This window comes from Schistocerca piceifrons, chromosome 5 (assembly GCF_021461385.2).
Source record: "Schistocerca piceifrons isolate TAMUIC-IGC-003096 chromosome 5, iqSchPice1.1, whole genome shotgun sequence".
NCBI classification, from domain to species: Eukaryota; Metazoa; Arthropoda; class Insecta; order Orthoptera; family Acrididae; genus Schistocerca; species Schistocerca piceifrons.
Genome location: NC_060142.1, coordinates 492,662,698 through 492,675,223, shown reverse-complemented (window position 1 = coordinate 492,675,223; position 12,526 = coordinate 492,662,698). Strand labels below are relative to the sequence as shown.

Genomic DNA, 12,526 nt, shown 5'->3' with positions numbered 1-12,526 from the left:
ATTACCTCCTCCCAACATAAAGGAAGCATAGAGCTTGCAGTAGAACAGATCCACTGTCTGAGTCATTAGTACGATTTCCGCTCGCAGCATTAGATTGGTCGTTTCTGGACCAGGGCTCCTTAATTAAAATTGATTCGTTAACCCTTTTCCATCATTTCTGAAAGCTTTTAATACCATCACGGGATCACCTTAGATGCTGTACCACTGTACAGTGCACGGCGGAGAGTAATTCGCAGCAGTTTTAGCTGTTTTTTTTTCTTATTCGAATTCAGTATTAAAAAAAAGGAAGGATGGATGATTAGAATTTAATGTCCCACTGACAATGAGGTCATTAGAGACGGAGCACAAGTTGATAAAGGATGAGGAAGTAAATCGGCAGTTTTCTTTCATAAAAATCATCACCTTAAACGATTTAGGGAAATCGCGATAATTATAAATCGGGATGGCGAGACGTGCATTTTAATCGCCGTCTTTCCGGATGCGAGTCCAGTAGGCTAACCATGGCGTCACATCGCTCTGTTTGCGTGGTGAGTGAAATAAAATCGACTGATGCCTCAGTAATCACCCTTTTCTCTTAGTGTGAGGCATACTATGGTGCCAGAACGGCTTCCGTATACTCTTCCTTCAATACCGGTCATTATAATTATCCTACAGAGTATCGACAGAAACTCATCGTCTCTTTCCTCCAGATATTTCTATTACGTATGCCGAGCGTCTTGCATCTTCTTAATGGCAAAAGTCGTGCATATACACTACTGGCCATTAAAATTGCTACACCACGAATATGACGTGCTACAGAGGCGTAATTTAACCGACAGCAAGAAGAAGCTGTGATATACAAATGATTAGCTTCTCAGAGCATCCACACAAGGTTGGCGCCGGTGGTGTCACCTACAACGTGCTGACATGAGGTAAGCTTCCAACCGATTTCTCATACACAAACAGCAGTTGACCGGCGTTGCCTGGTCAAACGTTATTGTCATGCCTCGTGTAAGGAGGAGAAATGCGTACCATCACGTTTACGACTTTGATAAAGGTCGGATTGTAGCCTATCGCGATTGCGGTTTATCGTATCGCGGCATTGCTGCTCGCGTTGGTCGAGATCCAATGACTGTTAGCAGTATATGGAATCGGTGGGTTCAGGAGGGTAATACGGAACACCGTGCTGGATCCCAACGCCTCGTATCACTACCAGTCGAGATGACAGACATCTTATCCGCATGGCTGTAACGGATCGTGCAGCCACGTCTCGATCCCTGAGTCAACAAATGGGGAAGTTTGCATGGAAACAACCATCTGCACGAACAGTCGGACGACGTTTGCAGCAGCATGGACTATCAGCTCGGAGACCATGGCTGCGGCTACCCTTGACGCTGCATCACAGACAGGAGCGCCTGCGATGGTGTACTCTACGACGAACCTGGGAGCACGAATGGCAAAACTTCAGTTTTTCGGATGAATCCAGGTTCTGTTTACAGCATCCTGATGGTCGCCTCCGTGTTTGGCGACATCGCGGTGAACGCACATTGGAAGCGTGTATTCGTCATCGCCATACCGGCGTTCACCTGGCGTGATGGTATGGGGTGCCATTGGTTACACGTCTCGGTCACCTCTTGTTCGCATTGACGGCACTCTGAACGGTGGACGTTACATTTCAGATGTGTTACGACCCGTGACTCTACCCTTCATTCGATCCCCGCGAAATCCTACATTTCAGCAGGGTAATGCACGACCGCATGTTGCAGTTCCTGTACGGGCCTTTCTGGATACAGAAAATGTTCGACTGCTACCTTGGCCAGCACATTCTCCAGATCTCTCACCAATTGAAAACGTCTGGTCAATGGTGGCCGAGCGACTGGCTCGTCACAATACGCCAGTCACTACTCTTGATGTACTGTGGTATCGTGTTGAAGTTGCATAGGCAGCTGCACCTGTACACGCCACCCAAGATCTGTTTGTCTCAATGCCCAGGCGTATCAAGGCCGTTATTACGGCCAGAGGTGGTTGTTCTGGGTAGTGATCTCTCAGTTTCAATGCACCCAAATTGCGTGAAAATGTAATCACATGTCAGTTCTAGTATATTTGTCCAATGAATACCCGTTTATTATCTGCATTTCTTCTCGGTGTAGCAATTTTAATGGCCAGTAGTGTAGTAAGACGCTACGCACAATTCGAAACTTTTGCGATGAAAATAGGGGCCGCTATGATTTTGCGTTTGGTGCTCATTATACCATATGTTGCTGGGTATGAAATTTAGCTACCATGTTGAATTTTTATTTAGACTTGGGACGAGATCCCTATCTGTCACTGACCTCGAGAAAGTGGATCCAATGTAGTGCGCTCACTCCCGACCTCACGCCCGCGAAAATGAAATATTCACAACATCCCTCATATGTCCTAAACCTCCCGAGACATCGAAACGAGATTATGGGAAGTGATAGCACACAGGGAGGAGAGTATTTTGCCAATTCGCAAACGCATGGAACTTTCTTATCTTTTTTTATATTTTTCACTCCAAGGACCGTAAATTTTTAGAGTTAGCGACAGCCAGTGAAACAAAGGTTTCCTAGTATGAAAATATACTTGAAATTTATTCTATTACGTTACTACAAACCGAAGCAATTATGTTTCTCCTAAGCAGTTCAGCTTTCTGGTTGCCAATTACTTGTTTAATCAGGCACTATTATGAGTGGAGTGTTGGGTTTAGGGATTCGATCGATTTGCGAAGATATTGTGGGTGTTTGAGGAGATAGGATACTTTATTAACTGGAATAGACTACGTTTGGGCGAGTGGGACGGGGAAGAGGGAAGATATGTACGGAAAGGGACTTACGGGATTTGGAGGGAGTGGCCAAGGGAGGAAGACTTAAGAGACGGGTAGAACTGCTGTTACACAGGGTAAGGAGGATTTGAGGCATTCATTTGGAATGGAAGAAGTAGGGTAGGTCGCGTTGAAAGGATTTCAGGAATGATTTTATGGTTCGGGAGGGTAAAGTAGTTGAAAATATCCTGCGGTGTGTAGAAGTGTAAGGAAGGTGAGATGTGTTGATAGAGGTGTGGCAGCAGGTAAGCGATCTCAAGGATGGGGAATAATGGTGGGGTCTTGTAGGATTGGTGAAGGTATTTCGTGTGAATTCGGCAGTGTGGCCGGCCGGTGTGGCCGAGCGGTTCTAGGCGCTTCAGTCTGGAACCGCGCGATCGCTACGGTCGCAGGTTCGAATCCTGCATCGGGCATGGACGTGTGTGATGTCCTTAGGTTAGTAGGTTTAAGTAGTTCTAAGTTCTAGGGCACTGATGACCTCAGATGTTAAGATCCATAGTGCTCAGAGCCATTTGAACCATTTTTTTTTTTTCGGAAGTGTGGGGAACTTATTAAGTGGTTCAGGAAACAGGTTGTGTGTGGAAGACGGATACCAGAAGCATTGCTGCGAGCATGACACTCCAGCATGTACTTTGCTAACTGTCTAACCCGGTGCGGGGTGCGCGGTCCTAGTTGTACGTCGCCTAAGTAACGACTTACTGGGACAACAAAAAATTTATTTTCAGTACTTCATGCAATTATTGACCGAATTTAAAAATTTAAAATGCTTTTATGTTCTACTCATTAACAGACAAAATTTTATGACAAAAGTTTAACACAGGAAGGCAAGTAATACAGCTAGAAACTGTATGTATATCTTGAGGCAGCTTGTAACACCTCCGATTTTTATCCCGACCTGATCTGATCGAATAGCAGCCTAATATTTATTATTAACATGGCTCTGAGCACTATGGGACTTAACATCTATGGTCATCAGTCCCCTAGAACTTAGAACTACTTAAACCTAACTAACCTAAGGACAGCACACAACACCCAGCCATCACGAGGCAGAGAAAATCCCTGACCCCCGCGGGAATCGAACCCGGGAACCCGGGCGTGGAAAGCGAGAACGTTACCGCACGACCACGAGATGCGGGCTATTATTAACATGACCGTGAACCTAATGAGGCTGGTAATCGGAATTGACTGCTACGGAAGTTGTTACTTTCCAGTTCGTTCTTTTCAATACTATAATCCTGAATGTCTGGTAAAAAGGAACACCAACACAGTTTTACTAATTACGAACTTATATTCTTCTCAAAACACAAAAAAGGAGATAGCTACTGCCTTCGTCATACATATCTAACTACGGATAATCTCAGCACAGGCTTTCTTCATTTTCCATTATCGTCACACGCTAATCCATCACTGCATCCAACACTGCAATCCAAGGTTAGGCCGGCGCGGTAGACGCGAAACCAAATATCGGCGCTAGTAACGTCACTGATCACTTTTGTAATGATACTTCTTCACTTTCCCGGTTTTAATCTATTACATAGGGGTCTAACCACGGCGATGGCGACACCCTTCTCCGTTAAAGACCTTATTTCAACAAAGGTCTTCACATTCATACTACTCCCGCCAGCCACACTCGCGCATCTCCACACTCCATCTCGCAACGCGTCACAATCGATTGTTCGCCCTATCGACCTGTGCCGAGTGCAAAGTTATAGTAAGGGCCTACGGACTCCTTACAAGCTTAAATCACGGCGCACGAATTACCGGGATCATATTCGTCCACTATTTGAGAAGGAGAGCACTTGGCGTCTTCCAACAAGCCTTACACACTGTCTCATACTTTAAAGTAACTTTCTCTCGCTGACACTCTCCACAAAATGACAAAAGGAGGAAGAAATATTGCTTACTACGTTTTCCCTATTGGTGTGGTAAAACTTTAGCATCAGGTGCAATGTCTTAATTTATTGCTTGTTTACAACTAAATCTATTTGCAGCACATTTTGCATTCAGTATCCACGTATATCACTGAGTGTGGTAATCCTGCATTTTATTTTCATTGTCACAGCTTCCCAATCTCGAAGGCAACAAGAATTTTATATAAGTATGTCCTTCGACTGTATTTCATTAGCTGCTTGTTTTAAATACAAATGCTGGTGCCTCAGCATCGTCTTCTACTCTCTTGCTTGTCAGCGTTGCTCTTGATCTAATGCACTATGAAAGGTTGTCATTTTATGATGTAATAATTGACTTAAATTAAAACGTTACGAATGTTTAATTATTTTTCATTTGGTTTATTTAATGTCCTAATCTGATTTTTAAATACTTTTCAGGAAATTATTCGGAGCAATTTTCTGCATCGGTCACCTTTATACAATGATGCAATTGATCGGCTGCCACTGTAGCGACTTGAAGCGGACATTGCAAGATCGGTGCTAGAACCCATCTCCACCCAGAAGTTCCACACGAAGTCCGATTCCTTTTTAGCGCATTATTTTATTACAAGCCGAATACAAAAAAGCTTTAACTATGTTTTCACGGTCACTCATCAACGTGTTAACGAGTTCACCGATTTTAATTGCTCCCATCAAAATTATAATTACCCTTTCTTACCTTCGGTTTATTTTAGAACGAATGTTGTTGTTGTTGTTCTGGTCTTCAGTCCAGAGACTGGTTTCATGCAGCTCTCTATGCTACTCTATCCTGTGCAAGCTTCTTCATCTCCCAGTACCTACTGCAACCTACATCCTTCTGAATCTGTTTAGTGTATTTCTCTCCTGGTCTCCCTCTACGGTTTTTACCCTCCACGCTGCCCTCCAGTACTAAATTGATGATCCCTTGATGCCTCAGAATATGCCCTACCAACCGATCCCTTCTTCTAGTCAAGTTGTGCCACAAACTCCTCTTCTCCCCAATTCTATTCAATACCTCCTCATTAGTTATGTGATCTACCCATCTAATCTTCAGCGTTCTTCTGTAGCACCACATTTCGAAAGCTTCTATTCTCTTCTTGTCTAAACTATTTATCGTCCATTTTTCGTTTCCATACATGGCTACACTCCATACAAATACTTTCAGAAACGACTTCCGGACACTGTACTCGATGTTAACAAATTTATTTTCTTCAGAAACGCTTTCCTTGCCATTGCCAGTCTACATTTTATATCCTCTCTACTTCGACCATCATCAGTTATTTTGCTCCCCGAATAGCAAAACTCATTTACTACTTTAAGCATCTTGTTTACTAATCTAATTCCCGCAGCATTATCCGATTTAATTCGACTACATTCCAATATTCTCGTTTTTCTTTTGTTGATGTACATCTTATATCCTTTTTTCAAGACCCTGTCCATTTCCTTTACTGCTTGCTCAATATACATCGGCGATAGGCTACAACCCTGTCTCACTCCCTTCCCAACCACTGCTTCCCTTTCGTGCCCCTCGACTATTATAACTGCCACTTGGTTTCTGTACAAATTGTAAATAGTCTTACGCTCCCTGAATTTTACCCCTGCCACCTTCAGAATTTGAAAGAGAGTATTTTTTTTTCAGAACGAATATTTAAAAAAATAAATACAGAGGAAGAGCGATTATAGTGTACCTGCAAAATTATATCACTGTACGATACATAGTTCGGGAGATATGACGTTTTATACATGGGAGTTCGATTTATTAAAGTCAGGAATGGGCGTTTTAGTAGTTTGGAACAATCGGAAAAACGTGGCAGGGCTTTATGCAGTGAAGGGCCTAATTTATATTATCAGTATTGAGTAGTTGTCATGTAGTAGGGCAGTGGAAAACGATAAAGTATCAACTTAACAGATAATTCTTTACAGTGAAGTGCACTGGGATGTGGATGTTGTGGCTACATTACAACCTGAAAGGCGACTCAGAGCGCCCATAAGACAGTGAGATACTTACATGGGGGCTGTGCTCGTCGCTTCGGTGTTGGCGCGCGCCGTGTAGCCCTGAGGAGCGATCACCGTCGCCTGGAAGGTGGCCCGCATTCCAGGCTCGTCGAAGCAGGGGAAGGCGCGCCTAGCTGCCGTGGGCTCCATGTGTGTCGTCGCCAGCCACCTGCAGGCATTAACAGCGTCACTGCTAGTTGCCAGGTTCCATATGTCATCAACTATGTACATCAGGACTCGTTGAAAACTTACATCAGATTGGTTGTTGCCGAAAATATCAAATATTCTGAATGGACAAAATATTAGTAACCGTCTTAAAACAGAAAATTGGTCGCTTTGGTTCAGCGCAGATAGTTTCTAAATGGTTCCAGGTGATCATGTGAACGTCTACCACTGACATAAATATTGGAGTTTGTGTTAGTTGTGCACTACATAGAGGCATTCGTCCTCACTACCAGCAAACCTTCCCACTTCCGCGTCATGCGTGTGGCCTAACCGTGTGAAGCCACAGGGGTCATAACGACAGACTGTAGACAGAAGACCACGCACGTTCAGCGGGCTGGCAGGTGGCGGCTTGAGTGCCACCAACGGTCTCTGGCCCAACGAACCTGCTTCGTTCTGCGTGTTATGTGGCCGCAAATTCATCCAGCTGTATCATTGGCGCCGCTCGTGTACACTGCTGGCCATTAAAATTGCTACACCACGAAGATGAAGTGCTGCAGACGCGAAATTTAACCGACAGGAAGAAGATGCTGCGATATACAAATGATTAGCTTTTCAGAGCATTTACACAAGAGTGGCGCCGGTAGTGACACCTACAACGTGCTGACATGAGGAAAGTTTCCAACCGATTTCTCATACACAAACAGCAGTTGACCGGCGTTGCCTGGTGAAACGTCACAACAACGTGTAAGGAGGAGAAATGCGTACCATCACGTTTCCGACTTTGATAAAGGTCGGATTGTAGCCTATCGCGATTGCGGTTTACCGTATCGCGACATTGCTGCTCGCGTTGGTCGATATCCAATGACTGTTAGCAGTATATGGAATCGGTGGGTTCAGGAGAGTAATACGGAACGCCGTGCTGGATCCCAACGGCCTCGTATCACTAGCAGTCGAGATGACAGGCATCTTATCCTCATGGCTGTAACGGATCGTGCAGCCACGTCTCGATCCCTGAGTCAACAGATGGGGACGTTTGCAAGACAACAACCATCTACACGAACAGTTCGACGACGTTTCCAGCAGCATGGACTATCAACTCGGAGACCATGGCTGCGGTTACCCTTGACGCTGCATCACAGACAGGAGTGCCTGCGATGGTGTACTCTACGACGAACCTGGGTGCACGAATGGCAAAACGTCATTTTTTCGGATCAATCCAGGTTCTGTTTACAGCATCATGATGGTCGCATCTGTGTTTGGCGACATCACGGTGAACGCACATTGGAAGCGTGTATTCGTCATCGCCATACTGGCGTTTCACCCGTCGTGATGGTATGAGGTGCCATTGGTTACACGTCTCGGTCACCTCTTGTTTGCATTGACGGCACTTTGAACAGTGGACGTTACATTTCAGATGTGTTACGACCCGTGGCTCTACCTTTCATTCGATCCCTGCGAAACCCTGCATTTCAATAGGATAATACACGACCGCATTTTTCAGGTCCTGTACGGGTCTTTCTGGATACAGAAAATGTTCGGCTGCTGCCCTGGCCAGCACATTCTCCAGATCTCTCACCAATGGAAAAAGTCTGGTCAATGGTGGCCGAGGAACTGGCTCGTCACAATACGCCAGTCACTTCTCTTGATGAACTGTGGTATCGTGTTGAAGCTGCATGGGTAACTGTACCTGTACACGTCATCCAAGCTTTGTTTGACTCAATGTCCAGGCATATCAAGGCCGTTATTACGGCCAGGGGTAGTTATTATGGGTACTGATTTCTCAGGATCTATACACCCAAATTGCATGAAAATGTAATGACATGTCAGTTCTAGTATAAGATATTTGTCCAATGAATAGCCATTTATCATCTACGTTTCGTCTTGGTGCAGCAATTTTAATGGCCAGTAGCGTATTTAGGCTTTCGCCGAGCCTCTCTAGGCTAGTCTTTTCCTTCAAGCCCACTGGTCAAGGTGTCGATCACATGAGCGGTTTATTAATCAGAACTCACGCTAAGGGAACATAGGAACCAGGGACACCGTACCGCATCTAGTCACCGCTTCCTGTGGAATCGCCAGAAAGTAACCAATACGGCGGGAGCTGCTAAAGGACTTTGGTATTGAAACTTAATTTCATTCTGACTTTGGTATTGGCTGTTGCCATTATCTCACATTGTTACTGTTCTGCTAAAGAGTGGACTGTGACATTGAATTCATCCATTATTGCAGCACTCTGCCAATTTACGTAATTGTGTTAATTCAGTGATTACCACGAACTAATGCAAACAGTTCCTGTTATCAGCTTACTACAGGGAGGAGATATTGTTTACGTGCTTGTTCAACATTGTTTACCTGGACTGCGCTCTGACTGTGCTTAAACCAGTGCAGGACATATCAAGTTTGTTGTATGGAATCAATGGAGTGATGGATCTACACAGAGACATGAAGAATTTCAGAAATGAGTTATCGTATTTGGAAGTAACCATTACAACATCGTGAATGAAGTTCCCCGATTTTTTGGTGTATCAGTGCAGACTCCCCAATGCGTCTACGACACGGGTGGCCAACATTTCGGCTTTTGGGCCATGCCCGCTCATAAGTGCTAAAGGGCTCAGCCTCGGTGTACATTTCGTCCATCGCCACGCCGCGCTGTCTGAGCGTCAGGAGGGAGAAGAAGGGAAAACTGCGGATGTACCGCATTTAAATGACAGTGCAGTCGTCTTGGTTTTATATTTCACATTTCTCAGTTGCATACACCACAAACAAAAGAAATTTTTGGTTTTATTTATTTTGTAGCGCACTGAAAACACACTTTTCGTGTGGTACAATCCGTCGGCTTGCACACAGACGCAGACAGTTTCACAGAGTTTCACATTCAAGTTGCCACGTAATCGTGACTTACTTAGTTTCATAATCGAATAAAGGTCATTCACAAAAACAAGTCGATCAAAATATTGTAACACTTACGCAACCTCATTATGGAGAGCTGGAAGCGTAACCTAAGGAAAGCATTTTAGATGTCCTGGGCGCTTTAATGTAAAACGATTTGTCATTAGAACTGGAATTATCTTGCAGGAAAGTCAGTTAAATATGTACACGTACAGGAACGCATGCAACTAAAACGACAAAGATCTCGAAAACACCTCGAAAATGGATGTAACCTTTAGAAAACTATCCTCTTAATCCTTTCAAGGCCACAATGAATTTCTCAAAGCTCACGTTTTCTTGAACGACAGTGAGCTTAGAGAAATGGATTGTATTTTGTCAGAACGTGTCCCTTCTACAACGCAATATTATTTTTAAACACTTCCCCATCAAATCAGGAGAAGTTACTTTTTAGTGTCTTACTGTGGGAAGTGTGCAGTCAAGTCTACTTAAAATGCGAAGTCTGCATTCTGGATGTTCTAATTTTCGTTCCTGCACTCATTTCTCTTTCATAAATTTGTCGCAGACTTCAGAAATTTTACTATTCGTACTACCAATTTCTTCAGTGTTCCAAGCCTGCAAATTTAGCCCAGAGGTTGAAAATACCGCTACAGTTGTAAACTTCTCTTATTGTCACACAACCGGTTTCTGGTTCTAATACGCCCATCTTCAGGTGTCTTAACTTCGTGCAGTGCCCCCGAGCGCCGCAGTGGACGTGTACGAGGCGCGGTGTGCTACCTACGAGCTCAGTAACTGTTCCTCCTCGACCTTCGGTTCAGAACACGACGTGCACGCAAAGCGTTATGTGCTGGACATCCATCGTGTTGATCCCACATAAGCATTCTGGTTCTTAACGGCACTTCATGCAGAAGAGGAGGAAGAATTCGTCTGAGGAAGTTGGCATACTCTGTATCGTTTAGACTACCATTGATGAAATAAGGGCCAATAATTGTAGTACCAAGCATCCCACACCAGACGTTAACTCTCCATTGACGCTGAAGTTCCACCTGTCTAAGCCATGGTGGGTTGTCACTGGACCAATAATACATGTTCCTTGTATTTACCTGTCATTTGTTTGAGAAAGAACATTCATGGCGAACAAGTTCGGGTTGGCGAGGATTTGCTGCTGTACCCACTGACAGAACTGTATACGACTCTGGAAATCATTCCCATGCAATTCTTGATATAGGTGTTCATGGTAAGGATAAAACCGGTGACGTGCAGGAATACAATGTACACTGGTTTTAGGAATGCTAATCTCGTGTTCAAGCTGTTGTGTGCTCACATGTGGATTCATAGCAACGCAAGCGAGAACAGTAACTTCGGCAGCTTCGTCTGTGCGAGTGCTACGACGATTGCGTTGTCGTTCGTTGAAACTTTCCGTTTCCTGAAGCGTCGCAACAAGACGAGAAAACATCCTTCGGGAAGGTGGGTTCATGTCAGGATATCGCTCTCTGTACTTCGCCTACCTTCAACAACAACAATAAAAGAAACGTTATGTCGATACAGTTTGTAGGAAGTACAGCCTTTACTGTATGCCTACTCTACGCAACAGTATTTTAAAGGACTAAGCTACTGTACTAAATGTACCTGTACATAAGAAAACAGTATTGCAATTACTGTTCTGCTAACTTACATTCCCTATAGATGAGTAGCATTTCTACCTTCTCTTCGTTGGTGTACATTCTACTCAGACAACTCTTCAACTGACGATGGTTGACGGAATGATGGGCGTGCATTCTACTTGTGTTATGTCCTCTGTCAACGTCAGCACGTGGATGTGTTCCATTACCCCGAGTACCTGCACTAAGCTCTGGGAGCGTCAACGTCAAAGTTGTGTTGTGTTATTAATAACGTTGTGTTTCAGTGAATGGTACACCGTGATACATTTTTGAATAGGTCTTTAGGAGAGGAAATGAATTACCTAATAAAAAATACAGGGTACTATTTAAAAAAGTCAAACCAATGTTTATATCTTTGTAAAATAAAACAAAGATACAACGAAAACAGTCATGCTGATTGATGTCCCCCCGACGGCTAAAGAACATTTTCTTAAAACATTTTGTGATTTGCATCTGGACAAATAGTTATTTAGGGTGGTCAAGATAAATGGGACACCCACTATATATTCAGGGTGGTCCATTGATAGTGACCGGGCCAAATAACTCACGAAATAAGCGTCAAACGTAAAAACTACAAAGACCGAAACTTGTCTACCTTGAAGGACGAAACCAGATGGCGCTATGGTTGGCACGCTAGATGGCGCTGCCATAGGTCAAACGGATATCAACTGAGTTTTTTAAAATAGGAACCCCATTTTTATTACGTATTCGTGTAGTACGTAAAGAAATATGGATGTTTTAGTTGGACCACTTTATTCGCTTTGATAGATAGCGCTGTAATAGTCACAAACATATGGCTCACAATTTTAGACGAACAGTTGGTAACAGATATGTTTTTTTAAATGAAAATACAAAACGTAGGTACGTTTGAAAGTTTAAATTCGGTTGTTCCAATGCGATACATGTACCTTTGTGAACTTATAATTTCTGAGAACGCAAGCTGTTACAGTGGGATTACCTGTAACTACCACTTTAATGCAATAAATGCTCAAAACGATGTCCGTCAACCCCAATGCATTTGGCAATACGTGTAACGACATTCCTCTCAACAGCGAGTAGTTCGCCTTCCGTAATGTTCGCACATGCATTGACAA

General features: G+C 43.9%; 1 protein-coding gene across 1 annotated transcript in view; it reads right to left on the bottom strand.

The window, feature by feature from the left end:
- The window catches only part of LOC124799102 (aminopeptidase N-like), a 147,122-nt gene that overhangs the window by 114,657 nt on the left and 19,939 nt on the right, over window positions 1–12,526 (bottom strand). The window contains exon 3 of the mRNA XM_047262641.1: window positions 6,737–6,892. Coding sequence (XP_047118597.1) covers window positions 6,737–6,892 — 156 coding nt within the window. The remainder of the gene's footprint in view (window positions 1–6,736; window positions 6,893–12,526) is intronic.